Below are 22354 nucleotides of genomic sequence, written 5' to 3'. Positions count from 1 at the left end.
GGTTGGGTCGGACAAGGGAGAAACACGGGTCTAAACACGGGTTTAAAACAGTCACGTGCAAACGAAATTATATGAATTATATAAATTATAATTATATTGTAGATGTGTTCCTAAAAAATATATGCATATTTTTAGGAACACATCTACAAAAATATGCCTTGTCAGTATTTCAAGTTGATAAAATAATTTCAAATCCATATCAGTTTATTTGTACGCCCGACCTCCCTGGAGAATCACAACCACGCGCGCGCCCTCCCAGAAGAATCACAACCGCAGTCCTCGAGATGGATCCTGTAGACGCAAACGTGGAACTTAATCGCTGAGGAAGCACGCAGATAACCGTGGTAACAAACCAAGCACAAGCAGTTCTATCGAACAGTATGTGTGTCTATAATGTGATATGCTAAACTGATTTTATTTCGGGTGCGGGTCAGGTGTCGGTTCTATTTTAAGCGCGTGTGGATTTTAATTAGTGCTGTTGTCGGAAAACGGGTCGGATGCGGTTTTAAGCACTGCGGTTATGGACGGGTGCGGATTTACAAAATCGGACCTGTGCAGGACTCTGTGATACATATTGTTATTGTTTTATAGCCCAGCCCTACTCTGTAACATGTTTTGTGGTAAAAATGCCTTGGTTACCTTGTTTCAAGCCATTCTAGCATGGTAAAAGCAGGAAGACTCTCATTAGTATTCAACAAGTTAAGCTGCTTGACTCTAATTGGCTAACAGCTAGCCAATGAGAGCCTGGCTATGAGCATCCTTTACATTTTACATTTACATTTATGCATTTGGCAGATGCTTTTATCCAAAGCGACTTACATTGCATTGAAGGTACACATTTTACATTTTGTCAGTTCTTGCTTTCCCTGGGAATCGAACCCATGACCGTGGCGTTGCTAGGGCCATGCTCTACTTTTTGAGCTACAGGAAAACCGCAAGACAGGGTACCCGCACCCGCATGGGTACCCGCTACCGTGCAGGACTCTGATGTATCGCGATATACACGTAATCGATATCAATAAAAAATGCTTTAGATAAAACTTTTTTTTATTTTGTATTCTTTGTCGGAAGAAACCAGAGGTTGCAAAGCAAGTTTGGTTGCATGACCAAAGGCACTCACTCTCTGGTAACCTAGCAACATAGGGAGTGACACGCTAACAGCCAATCATGTAACAGTATCCTTTTTGGTTGCGCCATATCATTGTCTCCTTTTTGGTTGTGCCATATCATTGTCTCGTGTTGGATTCTTCAGTAACAGAACCGGCGTGGAGTGACAAGTGGAAAAAGAGTGCAGTGAGCAAGGAAATTTCTGATACATCAGGAAAACAAGTCAGCTCGCCAGTACGGCAGTTTTTTGGATTTTTTTTACCCTTTACCCAGCAACAAGTAGAGGAACTTTGTTTACTAACTTCTGGAATCGCTGCAGAAATGGCTTCTTCAGGTATATTGTCATATATATATATATATATATATATATATATATATATATATATATATATATATATATATATATATATATATATATATATATATATATATATATATATGCAACAAGTAGAGGAACTTGCTGTATACGAAAACTGTCACTGAGCAAGACAAATTCTGTGAGCGTGCTCTCAACTCAGCAAGCTCATGAATAGTAATGAGCTCAGGCAACACCACATCAGACTAACCAGCTTTTGTAATCGGCATGATTTCTCCGCTTATTTCTTTTCAGTGGCTAGAGCTGACAGAGGAGGTAGCAGTTCATTTTCACATTCACGACATAACACAAACACATATGGACCTAACATATTTAAAAACGGTTTTGTGTGGCAGGGCACCTTTAAAGAATACACATAACCAATGCCTTTAAAACAAAAGTGTACAATCTGACATTTATAGGTACACTGTTACATTTGGTGCTCTAGTGGTTAATACTTCTCTGCGCTGCACACACAAAACTTCTTCATGCTGAAAGATTAACCCATATCCACCATGTTAAGAACTAAATTAATGAGCATTAAAGGGTTAGTTTACCCAAAAATGTAAATTCTATCATCAATACCTCCCCCTCATGTCATTCCAAACCAGTAAGACCTTCATTCATCTTCAGACACAAATTAAGATATTTCTGATGAAATCTGAAATCATTTAATGAACACGTTCAAGGTCCATAAAGGAAGTAAAGAAGAAATTGTTAAAATAGACCATGTGACTCCAGTGGTTCAACCTTAATTTTATTAATTTCATCACAAAAAGTATTCTCGTCGCTTCATAACATGGTTGAACCACTGGAGTCACATGGACTATTTTAACGATGTCTTTACTTCCTTTCTGGACCTTGAAAGTGTTCATTAAATGGCTGTCTATGGAGAGGTCAGAAAGCTCTCGGATTTCATCAGAAATATCTTCATTTGTGTTCTGAAGATGAACGAAGGTCTTACAGGTTTGGAGCGACATGAGGAATTAATGACAGATTTTTTTGGTGAACTATCTCTTTAAAAAAGGTTTATTTTTAAAGGGATAGTTCACCCAAAAACGAAAATTTGATGTTTATCTGCTTACCCCCAAGGCATCCAAGATGTAGGTGTCTTTGTTTCTTCAGTAGAACACAAATTAAGATTTTTAACTCCAACCGTTGCTGTGTGTCAGTTGTATAATGCATGTCAATGGGGTCTAATTCTATTAGAGTAAAAAAAACATGGACAGACAACTTCAAATTAAACCCCGCGACTCGTGACGACACATTGACGTCTTAAGACACGAAACGATCGGTTTCTGAGAGAAACCGAACGGTATTTATGCAATTATATCACCTCATATCAGACGAATGTCTTCTGCTCTCCAGACTGCCATCACTTCGATATCATGGTAACACTTTACAATAACAGTACATGAATAATCATGTATTAATACATGAATTAATGATTAATTCAACATGAACTCATGATTAGTGAAGATATGAACTAATCATGAACAAATGAAGAACTATCATGAACTAAGACAGGAGTCATAAGGATTCATGCTTGAATTACAGCAGCATTAATACATGTTAGTACATGTTTGATAATTAATGCATTAATTAACATGTATGGGTAAACTAAATCAAACAGGCTTTCTAAGAATGAATAACAAATATTTTGACTTTGAAATACATTTTAAAATGTATTATTGTAATAATTTAAACAATTTTTATCAGAAGCAGAAAGCCACAGGAATAGTTTTTCATTACTTTCACTGATCACCCTTATCAAACATAGAAAATCCTAAATCTGCTATATTTTATCTCAAAAGGTCTCTGTTTTGTGATATTTTCTTTCCCATCAAACTAAACCTACTGTGACTTATAACAGTTCCTGAGAAATCAGTTCCCAAAAAATAACCAAACAGGAAACATGCCGTAAAGTCAGGAAGTTAGGGATCGTCTGCTGGGATCTGTATAGTTCTCTCTCCAGCCAGACACAGGCCGTGATGATACTGTACCTCCATTCTCTTAACTGGGCTGAATACTAGTTACATGTGTATTTGATAGTAAGTTTATGATAAATCATGAGCTGAATTTGGTAAGTAGTTAACAGTGAATTAATCATGATGTGCCCCCTCAAGTAAAGTCATGACACAATGATGCATTAACAAGCCATGAGTTGATGTTAGTGTATGGTAAGTTAACCATGAGATAGTAATGCCGTGCCCCCTGAAGTAAAGTCATGACACAATGATGGGCTAACAATTCATTCATTACAAAATTAATAAACATATACACTAAGAATCCTTATTTCTTTACACCCTTGGTACAAAAAACAAAACAAAAACAAAGATAACAAGTATTTGTAGGCTAGTTCTTTTATTTATATAATTAAACGTATATGGACTTAAAAGAAAGCCCAAACATACCTGTAAAGACCCACATAAGGCATGTTTACATGTAAAACAGGGCGCATCCACCGGCTAATGCTAATCGAAGCATATAAGTTACATTTAAACAATTAAAAAATACAGTTAATTAAAGTACACACCTCTAGAAATATCCCAATACAACAATCATACTGTACAAACATGTCTTAAATTATTATTTCGGTTAACCAAAGCAGTCTACAAATATTATTTGATGAAAATGCCAGCAATACCGAAGGAACACAACTAACGCGCTAGGAGCACAGAGAGCGCCACTAATGAGTGTCCCACCAGAAACAAACCCTACATACTGTAGTTCCGGGAAGAAAACTAGCTGTGACTAAACGTAGCCTAATTGAACTATAAAAATCTAAAAACGGTTTATATCAAATTAAAATGATTATTGATAGTTATTAGTCTATTTTCCACGTTTGATTAGACAAATGTGTGTAATTAATGGCTCACAAAAATGGCTAAAAATCACAAAGCTGCAGATGGCAGATTATAATAGGCTATTACAGTTTAAATTATGACAGTATTAAATCACATGTTTAATTCAAAGTCAGAGTACTTATTTATTCTTAAGGAGCCTGTTTGATTTAGTTTAACCGTACATGACCCTAACTGCACCCACTGGCAATATTTGAAAAATGCTGGAAAAGTGGGCAGAGCCCACTGGAAACAGGGGGGATGAATTGAGGACGGGGCTGACCGGGGGGCGTGCCCCTGAGACTCGCAGTGACAGATTGATTGACAGCTGTCAGACTCGCAAAGGTGGAGAGTGACTGAGTGACGCCAGTAGCTTTGCAACAGAGCGGTCATTCTCCCCCAACTTCACCTGAAGTGAAAGAGAGTGAATTGTCTGTAGACACAGGGCCAGAGCCTTATCAATTCCAGGCCGATGCTAGCGAGGCAGCAGCGCAAGAGATAATGGGTTTATTTAACATAATCGGTTTAAGAATGTGCATGTAAACCAAATAAATGGTATTACAACGGTATTTAAACTTACTTTACTCAGATGTTTGGAAAAGATGAAATACTCCAAAAACAGACTGGTGGCGCACACACACACACACACACACACACACACACACACACTCACACTCACACACACACACCTCCCACCTCCCAGAAAGATAAGGAAATTCCGTCCAAATAGCTTTTTACTAAAAAAGTTATTTACCAAATTAATTTGTACTCAAATCTACTAATGACAATGTGATGAAGAGCTAACTTGGTTTGCCACGATCATTTCAGAATGAAAAAACATAAAGCAAAACAATGAACAGATATGTTACTGGCTACGTAAATGTAAAAATAAAGCATATCTTAACTATTCTTACCATGTTCCAGCATTTCCATTGTGAGGAGATGAGTTTTAAAAGGCGTGTTCCCCAGCGTCTGTTGCGAGTCCGCGAGTTGACAGTGCACTGCGGAGGCGGGCGTATTTTGTGCATATGGCCAAATTGATTTTGTTATCGTAAACAATAGTTCCCTTTCAGTCGGTCACGTTCGACGTACATCAGACGTCACCTACGAATTGGGGATCAACCCTATCAGCTTCGAGATATAGAGAAGGGGCCAATGGCCATTGGTGTGCGAGATTTGCATCTCGTGCTCCACCCCGCATCGCGGGTATCAAACCGGAAGCGGATGCAGCGCGAATTCGTTGCGAATGGCGTTGGTGACAGGGTCCCCGCGGGATATTAAAAAGTCTTAAATGTCTTTAAATTCAAAATCAAAATTTTAAGGCCTTAAAAGTCTTAAATTCGCTGAAGTATTGAGTTCTAGGTCTTAAATAATTTTAAACGGGTCTTAATTTTCCTAAGTCCATGTAACGCTACTCCATTGCTCATTGAAATGCTCCCGCGATGTTTTAGAGAGAGAGAGAGAGAGTGTGTGTGTGTGTGTTGTTAGTTCGTTTTTTCGCTAGTGAGAGACCAACATGCATCTTATATAGCAGCCAATCAGCTTTCATGTTATTGGCGCGAGGCTCTTTCTGATTGTACCACAGACGCATCAAATGGATTTTATTCTTCAGCTTCAGTTCTCCAGTTCTTCCAGTTCACGCGATCGTGATAGCAAAGGCGTATCTTTCTCACCTGTCATCTCGTATAATGACCAAATAAAAGTTTGATATGCCCGATAGCACTAAACAAAGAGTTTAAAAAGCGGTGAAAACCCCGAACTCATTCGCTACTGACACACGGACTGATGTCAGACTGGCCGCGGATTCTGCAGGCGTTTGCCGCCTCAGCGCTCGCGCGAGTGAACCGAATCTAGGCATATTCATACATATCCATATCTATGGGCTCATCATTACTGTAGGTCTTAAAGTGAAAGCAACCCAATATAGCCTAGCCTATACCCCCTCCTGCCTGTGTCGTTAGTATTAATCAAACAACAACAACGGGGAAAAACAAACAGTAGCCCTAAACTTAAAGCACTGTTTGTATCTGTATATTTAAGTTGTATTTATTTGTCCTATTGTCAAACAAGATTCATGCATTTTGTTTGTTTTATTGCCATGTGTGACTATTGTGCATCTAATATAATGATATGGTAAATGTGGCATCCTAATTATGAAAAAAAAAAGAAACATGCACATTTCTGAAAATGACCATCACAAAATCAGTAATTTTGATCTCACAAAAAATGTATATACATACACACACACTACCGGTCAAAAGTTTGAGAACGGTTCGATTTTTAAAATGTTTTTTAAAGAAGTCTCTCCTGCTCACCGAGGCTGCATTTATTTGATCCAAAATACAGCAAAGACAGTATTATTGTGAATATGTTTTTTTTTATTTATTTTTTTTACTTAAAATAACTATATTTCAATATATATCTTAAATAGAATTTATTTCTGTGATACAAAGCTGAATTTTCAGCATCATTGCTCCAGACTTTAGAGTCACATAATCCTTCAGAAATCTTTTTTTTTTTTTTTTACTTTTTTTTATCCATCAAAGAATCCCAAAAAAAATGTTTTACACAACTGTGTTCAACACTGATAATAAACATAAATGTTTGTTGATCATCAGATCCTCATATGAGAATGATTAGTGATTTAGTGAAGGATCATGTGACACTGAAGACTGGAGTAATGATGTTAAATTCAGCTTTGATCACAGTAATAAATGACACTTTACTATATATTCACATAGAAAACAGTCACAACAGAACTGTCACAATATTACAGCTTTTTGTATTTTTAATAACATAAATGCAGCATTGGTGAGCAGAATGTAAAAACATTAAAAAAAATCTTACCGTTCTCAGACTTTAGACCGGTAGTGTGTTTGTATATTAATCCTGGTGGGATTGAGCAATGAGGAAGTGCAAGATTACTAATACTTTGTTCAATTTTAATAAATTAATTTGCTTTGCAAGTAATTTTGTGATTCTGCATTTCCTTTTGTACGTTTTTTTTTTTAATTGCGTGATATAGGTCTTAAATTTAATTCATAATGGTCTTGAAAAGGTCTTAAAAAGTCTTAAATTTGACTTGGTGAAACCTGCAGATACCCTGGGTGAAGAGCAGACTGTTCGCGAGAGACTGTCAGCAGAGAGAGAGAGAGAGAGCAAGAGAGAGAGACGCTTTTGTGTTGGAGAAAAGATGCATTCAGCGTGACCACGTGCTCACTGAAGCACAGAAGTAAACAAACTGCTGTTTTCACAGCAAGCTTCCTGTCGGTTCGGTGAGGGCATTCCACAGTGAGAGCAGATACAGGCTGCACTACCCCCTGTAATTCTGTTACGGTTGTCCCTGGGTGCTTCAGCACTATTAAAATAGCGGTTTCCTCTAAAAGAGCTACACTGCGTCTTTTTCAAGATGTCATTCCACCTGTGCATTTCTGGATGCGTTCATTCCCTGTTGCCAGCTGGTGGTCACAATCGTTGTCTCGTGCCTGGGCATTCAGCACGCTGAGGCAGCTTTTTTGGATAGTTCATGTTCCCACTGCGGGCCCTTAATACCTCTGAAGCGCCGCAGCCGGTAGAGCTTCCAGAGGAAGCCACTGGCCCCTCCCAAGGGCGTCCAGTGGTGACCTTCGGGACTCTGGCAGGCGAGCAGATGGCAATCACTGCATCGGAGGGGGAGTTCAAGTCCTCGGAGGATGAAAATTCGGCTGCGTTGCCTCGCTCTGGGAGAGTCGTGGCCCTGAGTTGATGGCTATGCTTTCCTGGGCCGCCGAAAAGGTTGGACGTGGAATCCTCCACCGTGTCCCGAGCCTTCTAGGTTGGATGATTGGTTTCTCAGCGTCCCGCCCCGGTGCCTTTCTTCCCGGAGGTGCATGAGGAGCTCACAAGGTCATGGACGGCACCTTTTTCTGCTAGAAACCGGCCAAGTGGCTCCTCCCTCCTTACTACCCTTGATGGCGGGCCAGCCAAGGGGTACGTGGGAAATCCCGCCAGTGGAACGTGCCGTCGCGATGCAAGGCCTGTAAGTTCTCCTCCAGTCTGACTGGGAAGGCTTACAAGGCCTGTGGACATGATCAGCGGGACACCGGTAGAGAGAGTGAGCAGCTTCAAATACCTGGGTGTGAACATCTCAGAGGATCTGACCTGGACTACACACATCCAGACACAGGTGAAAAAAGCCAGGCAAAGACTGTACCACCTGCGCCAGCTGAGGAAATTCAGGGTTTCACCAGCCATCCTGAAAACTTTCTATCGAGGGGCGATAGAAAGTGTCCTGACTCAGTGCATCACAGCGTGGTACGGGAACAGCACCAGTCACGATTGCAAAGCCCTGCAAAGAGTGGTGCGCTTATCCGAGCGCATCTCAGGCTCAGCTCTCCCGTCTCTGCAGGACAGCTACACCAAACGCTGCAGAGGTAGAGCTACTAAAATCATCAGAGACATTAATCACCCTGCAAACCCTCACTTCACCCTGCTGCCATCTGGTAAGCGCTTCCGTAGCCTGATGGCAAAGACTGAAAGACTCAGGAGGAGTTTCTTCCCCCAGGCCATCAGACTCCTGAACTCAGTCACGTGACTTCACTTCACCCCGCACACGCATAAACATCCAGTTTTTTTTTTAACATTAACATCCACATACCGCCATTGCACTGCACTTTACATTCCTATTGTTACTGCGTAACAACCTGTAATAAACCTTGCACATTATACTTCTTTATATATACATATATATATATTTTATGTTAACCACTTTTTTTAAGTCTACAGTTTATCTCACTTATCATATCCACTTATTTTTATATTTTTATTTTTATCTTATTTCCTATTTTTATCTTTTACTTAATTTATTTATAATTCTACTTATGTTAATACTTTTTATTCTAATTTTATTCTATTTCTATTTTAATTTCTTGTAACTGTTATTTGCACTGTCCATGGAGCGGACCTGTTTACATTTCACTGCCAGTTGTATATTGTGTATATAACTGTGTATGTGACAAATAAAACTCTTGAATCTTGAATCTTGACAGGCTGTGTCCGCTTTGCATGCCATGGCGTTGCTCCAGGTGCACCAGGCCCAGGCACTCGTGAACATACACGAGGGTAGGCCTATCCATTGGTCAGGCGATGTCCACACTCATGGTCCAGGAGCAACATCTCTGGCTCAGCCTGGCAGACATGAGGGAGACAGAGAAATATCGGTTCCTGGACTCCCCCATCTCCACGGCCGGGTTGTTCAGCTACGCGGTTGAGAGCTTTGCTCAGCAGTTCTCGGCCGCCCAAAAGCAGACGGAGGCCATCCTGCCCCAGCGGTCAGCTGCTGCCTCCACCCCACACCCGGGAAACCAAATTCTCACCAAAAGAGCAGTTTCCAAAATCTCTGGGTGCCAAGAGAGTGCACTTGGTGGTGTACGACGCTCCCGTGCCTTGTCACCCTCCGGCGCCTCTCCAATCGCCAGCAGGGGGTGCTGGCTGTGCTCAGGATGCACTCAAGAGGTCTCCTCACACCCGTGCGCCCCCTCAGTGGAAGCAGGTAAGCGTTGCACGGCACACTCAGACCCCACTTTGGGCCGCTATGCTGTCCGAGTTGGCTCCCTGCACACAGCTGGACTGCCCTGCTGTGCTGCCCCGCTGGGGGTACGTCTGTGGTGCCATTGGTCCCGCTTGCACGGTCACTGGGAGCCTGGCTAGCGCTCCCCATTCCATCTCGCTTGCTCATCGGAACTATCAGACTCGGCTATGCGATTCGGTTCACCCTACGTCCCCCCAAGTCCAGGAGCGTTCACTTCACCTCTGTATCGAAGGAGAATGCCCCCATGCTCCAGGCGGAGATCGCATCCTACTAGCGAATGACACAATAGAGCCGGTCCCTCCAGCTGATATGAAGATTTCTACAGCCCGTACTTCATTGTACCCAAGCAAGGCGGCGGGTTACGGCCAATCTTGGATCTGCGGTTCTTGAATCAGTCCCTTCACAGGCTGCTGTTCAGAATGCTAACACAGAAACGCATCTTCAGGTGCATCCGTCCCCAAGATTGGTTTGCAGCGATCGTCCTGAATAGATCGTACTTTCATGTCTCGATTCTCCCTCAACACAGACCGCTCCTACGCTTTGCATTTGAGGGACGGGCATATCAGTACAGAGTCTTAACCTTCGGGCTGTCCCCGTCGCCCTGTGTCTTTACAAAAGTCGCGGAGGCGGCCATTGCTCCCATGACAGTGTGGGGTTCGCATCCTAAAATATCTCGACGACTGGATGATCCTTGCACAGTCGCGAGAGCAGTTGTGCGAACACAGGGACATGGTGCTCAGTCACCTCAGCCGGTTGGGACTTCAGGTCAACTGGGAGAAGAGCAAACTCTGCCCCGCGCAGAGGATCTCTTTTCTCGGTATGGAGCTGGACTCGATCTGATCGATCTGACAGTCAGTGTTGAACCGCAGTGACGCCGCTCGAATTGCTTCATATGAGACTGCTTCAATGCTGGCTACACGACAGAGTCCCGAGATGGGCGTGGCAGAGCAGCTGGCTCCGTGTCTCAGTAACACCAAGGTGCCGCCAAACCTTCAGCCAGTGGTCAGACCCTTCATTTCTATGCGCAGGAGTTCCCCTAGAACAAGTGTCCAGGCATGCTGTTGTCTCCACGGATGCCTCATCCAGTTGTTAGCAGTTCATCTTGCGCTGGGCCGCCTCACTGGGACGCTACGAGGCAAGCACGTTCGGGTCCGTACGGACAACACTGCGGCCATTGCGTATATCAACAAACAGGGTGGTCTACGCTCCCGTCGCATGTTACAACTCGCCCACCATCTCCTTCTCTGGAGTCAGAAGCATCTGAGGTCGCTTCGTGCCATTCACGTTCTGGGCCTGCTCAATCGAGCAGCCGATGAGCTCTCACGTCAGTCAGTGCTCCCAGGAGAGTGGAGACTCCATCCCCAGGTGGTCCAGCTGATCTGGAGTCACTTCGGGACTGCACAGGTAGACCTGTTTGTCGCCCCAACACATCTCACTGCCAGTTGTTTTATTCCCTGACCAAGGGGACCCTCAGCTCGGATGCCCTGGCACACAGCTGGCCCCAGGGCCTACGCAAATATGTGTTTCCCCCAGTGAGCCTTCTCGCAGAGACACTATGCAAGGTAAGGGAGATCGAGGTGCAAGTCCTGTTGGTCGCTCCGTATTGGCCCAACCGGAGGGGGGCGAGGAGAATAAATCTGCCTCGCCTTCACTCTATACCCTCTTGGACTTAACTCTGGTGCTAACCGCACTGCAGAGAGCGTCCTTCGAGCCTTTGCAGTCAGCAGAGTTAAAAATTCTCCTGTACAGTACTCCTGACTGCATTGGCCTCCCTAAAGAGGGTAGGGGACCTGCAGGCATTTTCGGTCGACGAATCGTGCCTGGAATTCGTGTAATCCTGAGCTCTCGGCCCGGATATGTGCCACTCCCTTTTCTGCCCCGTTCGCGCCCGTTGAAGCTTCAGGAACTCAGAGCAGCTCTTTGTCTGTTACGAAGGCCAGCAGAAGGGAAAGGCTGTCTCCAGGCAGAGGTTGGCCCACTGGATGGCATCGCCTTGGCGTATGAAAACCAAGGCGTGCCCTGCCCGCTCGGGTTAAGGGCACTTCCTTCTTTCTGGGCGTTGGCTCGTGGCGCCTCGCTGAAAGATGCAGAGCTGCGGGCTGGGCAACGACTAACACGTTCGCTAGATTTTATAGTCTCTGTGTAGAGCCGGTATCTTCCTGTGTGCTCGCTTCAAATAGCCAGTAACACCGAAGGACCAGTTCTTGTGTCGACTTGCTGCGCCATTCCCCTCCTCTTGGACCAGATACGTGCGCTTATATGCTCCAGTCGAGTTCCCCAGAACGGCAAACCCTGTTGAGTCCTCCCCATCCCGTGGCTGTCGGACGTGGCAGTGTGTCCGACACCAGGTCTAACACTCGTATGCATTGGTGGAACTTTAGGCAGCTGTTAGGCTGGGCTCCATATGTTGTGACCACCACGGCGGTCCCATATGTGTATTCTCCACGGTACGGCTCCCTACGGCGAGCTTGTGTCTTTCCCTGTCTCAGTGCGGTGTTGTTCCCCCGCCTGCAATTGGCCGGGGCCACCCCTGGGACTTCTGTATGTTGCACTGCCCAAGGCCAGTCCATACGTGTATTTTCCACATGGTAACTCCCTACGAGCATGATGTGGCTTCCGCAGCTTTCCCAGCGTTATCCAATACTTTGCTGAGTGGGTCTTGCGGAACAGCAGCAGTGACTCTCCCTGCGTGAGTTTCCCGCGCTAGAGAGATGTGGTATGAGGGGCTTTTGCTGGGCACTGGAAGTGGTAGTAACTGTGGCGTTTTCCAAAGGGATCGCAATTCGTCGGTGATGTTTGACGTACGTCGAACGTGACCAACTGAAAGGGAGCGTGTCGGTTACGTATGGTAACGGAAACGTACGTCCCGTCGCCACAGTTGCTGTACCGTCACTGCATGGCCAAGTCACTAGTTCGGCTCCTCAGTGAAAAACAAATGTGAACTGTATCCGCTTCCGGTTTTATAACTGCGATGCGGGGTGGAGCGTGAGATGCAAATCTCGCACGCCAATGGCCATTGGCCCGTTCTCTATATCTCGAAGCTGATAGGCTTCCATACGTAACCGAGACGTTAGTTAATTTATAGTTCCGCCGAATATATTTACTAATCCAAGCGATAGGGCTACGGGTTAAAACAAAAAAGTGAAGTGATGTGAAGACTAGGACAATTACATAACGAGAAGTAATGTGATATAACTAAAATAATGTGATGCTCTATATTTAAATATAGCTAAGTGAAATGCACTAACAAGTAATTGTTGCATTCGCTTTCAGGTTTTTGCTGCATCCCTGAAAATGGCAGAAATGATGGCAGGTCTGAATTTTGTGTTACTGGGAAAAACTGGGGCTGGGAAGAGTTCAGCAGGAAATACAATACTGGGAGAACAAGCTTTTGTGTCAAGGAAAAGCCCCAGATCTGTCACACGAGATGTTGCTGGTGAATCTGGGACTGTATGTGGGTTTCCAGTCACTGTTTATGACACGCCAGGATTCTGTCACCGAGAGCTGAGAGATGAAGAAATTCAGCCTAAATGTAACAGCGTTCTCCAGAGATGTGAATCAGGTCTTTGTGTGTTTCTGCTGGTCATCAAAGCTGACAGATTCACTGAAGAAGAGAGAGAAGCTGTGGAGAAGATTGAGAAGCTGCTGGGAGAAAAACACATCAAAAACACCTGGATTCTCTTCACCAGAGGAGATCAACTGGAGGAAGAAAACATGACAATTAAAGAATTCATCAATGATAATCAACTCTTAAAGAAACTCGTTCAGAAATATGATGGGAGATACCATGTGTTCAACAACAAGACAAAGGCAGATACTGCACAAGTTCAAATTCTGCTTACAAAAATACTTAAGACATGTCTTCACACAATGGGTGAGTTTTTTTCTTCTTTACCAAATACAGTTAAAAAGAGTTATTATTGTTATTATTATCTTTTTTATTGAGAATTATTTGCATCACAGTAATGGTATAGAGTTTCTCCTCAACTACAGTTGCAAATATCAGCAATACAGAGATGATAACTTTATAAAGATTGACTTATGGGCACATTATGTGGGATTAAAATATCTAAAAACCACTAGCACAATGTTATATATTTTGTTGACTTGTGTGCTAACATCATCGCAAATGTTTCCAAAAATGTTTAAATCCTGAGAAATCAGCCATTTGCATCGCCAATTAATGACATCATATCCGCATTTCCCTCGGTTTCCAGTTTTATACGTAAGGGATTATTCATTGCTAGTTGTGCGTTAAATCATATTAATGCACAACATGGAGGCAAAGAACCGCCTGACGCGACACGTAGTGCATTAAAATGGCTTATTGCACAGTTAGCGTGGATTATCGTGGGTTACAGTGGCTCATTTATAAATAAAATTCACACAGTGTGTCCAATTTCCACCCAGGTTATTATTTGGTTATACAAACTGAATGTAATTTAATTTATATTAACAAATAAACCATTGTAGCTTCTGTCTGGGATGATCACAGGAAGGAAAGACTAAGAACATTATTTGACACATATTATTAAATGTAGGGCTGCTGCTATTGATTATTTTAGTAATCGATTATTCTACTGTTTATTCCATCGATTAATCAAGTAATCGGATAAGAAGTACTTTTTCTTTCATAAGGAGCAATACTAAATATACAAGAGAAAATAAGACTGGTATCTTAAAATGAACAACTAATTTGTTTCCTTTTTTAGAAAAATATTAAGTTTTATTGCTGAAATTGCATTGATATCTGTGAACACTAAACCAATTTAGTGAATTCAATTGCCATATTATATTCAAAATGCAAATACAAAAATATATAAATATATAAAATAAAAAATTCAAAATCAATTTCAAATTACTGTAAAAAGGTAAACATAGTACAACCTAAAGCTGAACCTATAAATATAAATATAAATAATAGTAATATATAATAATAATAATATTTAAATCTCACTTTAATCATAGCTCCTAACTTAATAAAACAAGCTGTGTTACTATGATGAATGATTAGCGCAAAATGTAGATCTGTATACAGCGATGTGCTTTATCTGAAATAAACACAAACACATCTCTTGCTTTTGCTCACGTTCCAGCGGTTCCTCCTCCATGTGCTGTACAGGTTGTCGACTCTGGTTTAGGTTATTTAAGAAATGTCATTTCGCCAAAGAATTTTTTAAAGCACCTACTTCAGTGTGGCTAATATGTTACGATAGCATCACGCTTAACACAGAGAATGGGAATAATTGTAATGTGACGATCGGGTGCGGATCTAAATCAGAGAAGATCATGTGCGGGTGGATGTTTTGTTTTTAACAGTGGATTCGGTGACGTTAGAGTTGATCCTCGCATCTCTAGTATGCCCATCTCTACTCTTGTTCTTGTTCCAAGTTACCTTCCTGTCCAATATTTTTTGCTTCTTACAAAAGCCACAAAGCCTTCCAAGAAGAGAGTAAAGCGGGGCTGGACTGGGGCTAAAATTCGGCCCTGGACAAACCCAGCCCATCCGGCCCATGAGTTCCCCGTGAACGTTTTTGCTAGGGTTAGGGCCTTAAATTTGAGTAAATAAAACTAGGACAGCGACAATTGAATTTTTGAATTTACCACAAATGCAGTTAACAAATTTAATATTGCACTTTTGTCACACAGAAATGCACTTGACAGTAAAGCACTGATTTTGAGCTAGGATGGAGTAAAGTGAATTTACTGCTATTAAATTCTGTCATCATTTACTCACCCTCAAGTTGTTCCAAATCTGTTTGACTTACTCTCTTCTGTGAAACACAAAAGCAGATATTTTAAAGAATGTCTTCTTGGAAGGCTTTGTGGTTTTTGTAAGAAGCAAAAAGTATTGGACAGGAAGGTAACTTGGAACAAGAACAAGAGTAGAGATGGGCATACTAGAGACACATTCATTGCGTTTTACCGTGAAATGAGAGTTACTCATTATAATCAACACATTAATGATTTAGCCTATCTCTCATCCACATGAATTTTTTGGAATGATATTTTTTATTACTTTACCCACCTGACCCACGGACTCCGAGTCCTAACATAATAATTGTCTTTCTGCAACATGACCATCTGTAGTTAAATGGACTAAATGAAGCTATTCGAGTTACTCGAGGAATCATTCAGCCCTAATTAAATGTATAGATTTTAGTAGTAGGCTATCTGTGTTATTATTATTTTTATTATTATTATAGTTAACAAAAACCATAACTCTAAAATAACACTAGTATGGCAAAAAATATGTTAGTGTGTGTGTGTGTGTGTGTGTGTGTGTGTGTGTGTGTGTGTGTGTGTTTTTGTTTGTTTGTTTGTTTGTTTGTTTGTTTGTTTGTTTGTTTGTTTGTGGAATCATTGAATCGCATCCAAAATAGTTTGTTCACAAAATATATGTGTGTGTACTGTGTATAATTATTATGTATATATAAATACACACTCCTCCATGTATATATTTAAGAAATATTTGCATGTATATACTGTACACCCTAACCCTAATGTTTATACAATTTCTTATATATAATATAAATATTTTATATATAAATATAACATATTTTTCTTAAATATATACATGCATGTGTGTGTAAATATACATAATAATTATACACAGTTGAGCAACTGTTTGGATCATTCATCAACAGAAAACTAATCATTGTTATATAGTTCAACACGGCTATATAGTTGTAACAGTTGTAACAGAGCTGCGCTACCCCACAATTTTAATTCGCCAACCTATAGTATGAGTAGTAATTCAGCCCTGGCTGCTATTTCATTTGAATGAAATCAAATAATGTGAATTTAAGTGATCTAAAGGCGGGTGTACACTGTGCGAATTCGGACACTCGGGAGGTTGTGAGATATTGCACATGGTATGAGTCAGTTAACTTGATAACCTGCGGCAATCACACAAGCTTCCATGCTAAACACGGAGACTGGAGCTTTCAATGTTGCTGCTATAGCTTCATATAGAAAAAATAAAGAAAAAATTATTTGTGTTCAACTTATTTGTTGAAAAGCAGAGAACAGCTGCCATTCCTTTCAACAGAAACAACCAGAGAGAGAGAGAGATCTACTCATCAGACTACTCAGATCTAGAATATGTGACGTGATAGGAGACAGCCATATGTTGGTGAAAATCGGGCTGACTCCCCAAATTTTTTTTGACATGTTTAAAAATTATCGTGAGGTAGGGAGGTGCTCGCAACGTGTTCGGCTCGTCTCATAATTCCTCTCACATGCTGCGAGCCGCGACCATACGAGCATCCACGATGTCCACGCGATTTAGGGAAGAAGCTGAACATTAAACGTAACTTTAATCATAACTTTAATAAACAACAGAACAAAAGGAGAGGCAGCGGCCGACTGCTGCATACAAGCGTAATAAAAACAGCAGTGTAAAATGTCCCAGGCTCTCGACTGCCCTGCTTCATACCACAGCAACGTTAATACAACTTTAATACATTAACTCATCCATGAACATGGTTTCTGCCTGAGTCCGTCATATTGTGGAGGTCAAGACGACAACTCCCATTAATCCACTGTCATTAATGGCTTCATCAAGCTACGCCTTTGTTTTGAATAACTGACCTCTAGTGTCAAAACTTATATACTGTGCCTATAAGTTTCCAGTTTGATTATCAGTGTCAGGTAAGAGTAAGATGCGTGTCTACATTTTATGGAAGTTTATTATAAATAGCCACTTTTATAAAATCATGTGAAATTTATGTTTTAATACATTTATATTATATCAGTGTGCTGTGTAGTGTGCATAGTTTATCCTATGACATTAATGTGCATCATACATTATCTTGGCAAACACATCACATGACGTTTTTATTTCAAGTGATAGTTATTTGTGATAGCCTGTATGAAACCCACACACACACACACACACACACACACACACACACACCCACACACACACACACACACACACACACACACATACACACACACACACAGTGATAGAGTGATAGAGAGGGGGAAGGGGAAAGACAGGCAGATGGCATTTCATAGACTTAATGGTTTTTATACTGTACAAACTGTATATTCTATCCCCCTACACTACCCCTAAACCTACATATCACACCCCCACACACACACACACACACACACACACACACACACAGTGATAGAGTGATAGAGAGGGGGAAGGGGAAAGACAGGCAGATGGCATTTCATAGACTTAATGGTTTTTATACTGTACAAACTGTATATTCTATCCCCCTACACTACCCCTAAACCTACATATCACACACACACACACACACACACACACACACACACACACAACCCCTAAACCTACCATCACAGAAAACATTCTGCATTTTTTAATTTTTATTTAAACATTGTTTAGTGTGCTTTTAAAGCTATTTTTATTTACGGGGACACATGAAATGTCTTCATAAACCATGATTATGTTGTTATAAACACCCCTCCAACACACCCATTTCTGAGGCTTTGCCCATTTCCACTGACTGACATCTCTGGTGTGTGTGTTGAGTTTCAAGTAATTTCAAGCATGCTAAGAGCCTCAAAAACAGCCAAAAGATGATTAAACTTTGACACACTGCCATGGCAACAGTATTTAAAATATCAGGAATCCATTTGTATGTCTACATCTGCCATGTTTTGTCATTATACTGATGAAGTTTGAAGTAAATCGGGTGAAAACAAGACAGTGATTTAGCATTTTTGAAAGTGACACACTTCCTGCTGCCAGTTGGTGGACACACACACACACACACACACACACACACGTTTGTTTTTGTGAAATGTGAGGACATTCCATAGGCGTAATGGTTTTTATACCGTACAAACCGTATTTTCTGCCCCTAAACCTACCCATCACAAACACACACACAAACACACACACACACACACACACACTGCCCCTGCCCCTAAACCTACCCATCAAGGGAGACATTCTGCATTTTTACATTTTCAAAAAACATCACTTAGTCTGATTTATAAGATGTTTTCCTCATGGGGACCAAAAAATGTCCCCACAAGGATGAGGATTTCGGATATTGCCATCTTTGTGGGGACATTTTGTCCCCATAACGTAGGTGTTACCCATGAAATGATAACATTAATTTGGAATTTTTTTTTTTTTTTTTTTACTTTTATTCCTCTTGTGCAGAACTCACACAGTACACATTTGGTCGTTGTTATTGTAGTTTACTTTAGTTGAGTATTTGTGCACATTTATGTGTGTGCGTGTGTGGTCAAACTGCAAACACAAAACAATTCACAATTATTATCTAGTAATGTTCACATCACCAAATACATTTCTAAAACATTGTAACATCAGCTTTGTGTACTAAGCATTAAACTTTGTTTAACTAAATGCAACATATTTTACAGGCAATACAAACTGTAAATGTCTAAAACAAAACAAATATATAACCTTAGGCGTTTAGGCGCTAATCGCAAATAGCGATCTTCATAGTGATACACAAACCATCACAACACTTAAACAACATAACACTACTCACCACGCTGGGAATATAATGTAAGATAATAGTTTTAGCTGGAATTGTTAAATGTTCAAATCTTCATTTGAGATCAACATTTCTCACTCAGTTCTCTAAGTTCAGTTTGTTTTTCCTGCACTTCTTCCTGCACGATCACATCACTTGCGCTCACCGGAACAACGTCCTTAAAGGGGCAGCACCCAACATCAGGGATTACCAGTCACACACACACACACACACACACACACACACACACAAATCCTGAAGAGATGGAATGTTTTTTTTTATCCTGTTTCAAAACTAACACAATGCTGCCATCTTGTGTTCATTGAGGGGAGGGCAGCACACACAGGCACAATACATTATACAAAGAAATATTTATAAAATATATATATATATTCATCTGAAAAATAGTATAGTCATTTCAAATTAATCTAAGTTCAATTGCCAAACATACAATCTTAATTTAATTGAAATCAAAATATGATTTTACAAGATATGAGACAATTTCTGTTCCCCTTTTTTGTCCTTATTTAATCCCTCGCCATGGCAACACCGTTTGAGATATCCAAAATCCGTTCACATTTTAGCATCTTCCGTATCTTTGTTTCATGTTGACCGAGTTTGGTGGAGATTGAATAAATCGCCTACGAGGAGAACGTAAAAACTCAGACCCCGATTTAACCAAAAATTCACCTTAAAACCAAAATATCTGACTTCCTGTTGGTCGGAGCTAATGACTGTAAATTAGAAAGTTGTCCGGCTCAAAGAGAACAATATATGTACCGAGTTTGGTGACTGAAGATAAAACTAACCCCCCCACTTTTGTCAAAAGGTGGCGCTAGAGAGGCCCTCATCCCCGCCCATTTCTGATGCTTTGCCAATGTGTACTGACTGACATCTCTGATGTGTGTGTTGAGTTTCAAGCAGTTTCAAGCAATTTCAAGCATGCTAAGAGCCTCAAAACAGCCAAAAGATTATTAAACTTTGACACGTTGCCATGGCAACAGTATTTGAAATTTCAGGAATCCATTTCATACGTCTCTATCTGTCATGTTTTCACATTATACTGATGAATTTTGAAGTAAATGGGGTGAAAATAAGATGGTGATTCAAAGCATTTTTGAAAGTGACACACTTCCTGCTGCCAGTTGGTGGCGCTATAACTTTGACTCACAAAAGTCATATCCATGTGATCGGCCTCTTACAACGAAAAAAAAACAAAACAAAGAATAATCTGAGGAAGAACAATAGGGCTCTGCGCCCTTTGGGCTTGGGCCCTAATTAAAGCTGCGAGCAGCGATGACGGGCTCAAGCCGGTGGCACCGCCACGCCGGTGGCATCAGCTTAACTGTGCATGGCAGGCAATATGCATTTAAACAGGAGAGCATTTTAAAAATCACTCGAATATGCCACATTTACTGCAGCAGCTGGTGCCATTATGACCATAAGCAACACCCATGATGTAATTTAAATATAGATGAATTGTAATGTCATAGGATCACATATAGGACCACATCTATGAGATCAATTACATTTAAATTAATTTCATGTCAGATGATGTCAAAGGTCAAATCATAATGAGTTCAGAATACCATATATTACATGTAGTAATTTACATGATTTATACTTTATTTGTGGGAACACTTGTATATATAATTTGTAGTTAGTTTAAATGTAATTAAACTATTACATTCTATGTAGTTGGTACAAAATAACAAGGACACAGTAGGGAATTGAACCCCATCCCAGTAAACCAGGAGTACCATTACCAATGTCTTTTGCTTTTTGAAACTACATAGATGGTAAAGCAAAACCTGCATTTGCAACAACATAAGAGTGGAAACACTGTATTATGTAGGTTAGGAGATAAATTATGATTTAAATGTCATAAAATTGAAAGGCACAGTTAAAGTATTTCCTCCTCCAGTGGCTTGAGCTTTCTCATTTCAGCCATTATCTGATGTGTCTGCTGTCATAGAGAAAAACACCAATAATTATGAGCATTGCATTTAATTTGACATTCTTCAGCAAGATTGTTTTCATAATAAACATTAATACTTACAGTTCTATTGGTACAGAGTATATTTTATTACATTCAGGAGGAATAAAAGCATATCTTGATCGCTTTGTTTCTTAATAATAATATAATAATAATAATAATAACTTTAAACCAAGCTAACGTTAAACTGCAGTAATATTTAACAGTAGCATGTCAGGATACTGTATCCCCTTCACAGACTGTAGTCATGACAATGCATTGTTACGATGGCTAGCCTGATTTATGTGCTCAAAATAAGTTATTTACAATTATATTGGAATCTAAAACAAATTAAATCTTACAAGGATCTCTGATTCTCTCCTGACAGTCTGGGATCAGAATGACAATGCTAGCGCCGTTAGCATAAGGCGCTAGCTGCTTTCTGACTGCAAAACGAGCAGAAAAGAGCTTATAAAACACGCACAAACAAGCCAAACTTAGCCACAAGCGATTAAACTGCAGATTAACTTACCTTTCTTTTAATAGTTGCTGCAAACGGGTCCAAATCACAGATGTTTTCTCAGGTGCTGTTTCTATCCTGAATAAACGCACTTGTACACAGTGGTCTGACAAAATCTGACATTACGATAAACGGGAGCGAATATTCATGAGGGGCGCAGTACCACACACACACACACACACACACACACACACACACACACGTTCACATTTTAGCATCTTCCGTATCTTTGTTTCATGTTGACCGAGTTTGGTGGAGATTGAATAAATCGCCTACGAGGAGAACGTAAAAACTCAGACCCTGAATTACACAAATATTCACCTTCAAACCAAAATATCTGACTTCCTGTTGGTCGGAGCTAATGACTGTAAATTAGAAAGTTGTCCGGCTCGAAGAGAACAATATATGTATGGGGACACATGAAATGTCTACAAATGTATGTCCTCAGAAACACACGCACACACACACACACACACACACACACACACACACACACA

General features: G+C 40.9%; 1 protein-coding gene across 2 annotated transcripts in view; it reads left to right on the top strand.

Annotated features, from left to right (window-relative positions):
* Nucleotides 1–22354, top strand: part of LOC307126351 (GTPase IMAP family member 9-like) — a 584370-nt gene that overhangs the window by 10795 nt on the left and 551221 nt on the right. For both annotated transcript variants that reach the window (XM_079816814.1, XM_079816817.1), the window contains exon 2: nucleotides 13148–13748. In XM_079816814.1, coding sequence (XP_079672940.1) covers nucleotides 13647–13748 — 102 coding nt within the window. In that variant the 5' untranslated portion in view covers nucleotides 13148–13646. The remainder of the gene's footprint in view (nucleotides 1–13147; nucleotides 13749–22354) is intronic.

Source organism: Gobio gobio (assembly GCF_949357685.1).
Source record: "Gobio gobio genome assembly, chromosome: 1".
Taxonomy (NCBI): domain Eukaryota; kingdom Metazoa; phylum Chordata; class Actinopteri; order Cypriniformes; family Gobionidae; genus Gobio; species Gobio gobio.
The sequence above is the reverse complement of the archived record's forward strand: the minus strand, read 5'-3'. Positions and strand labels throughout refer to the sequence as shown.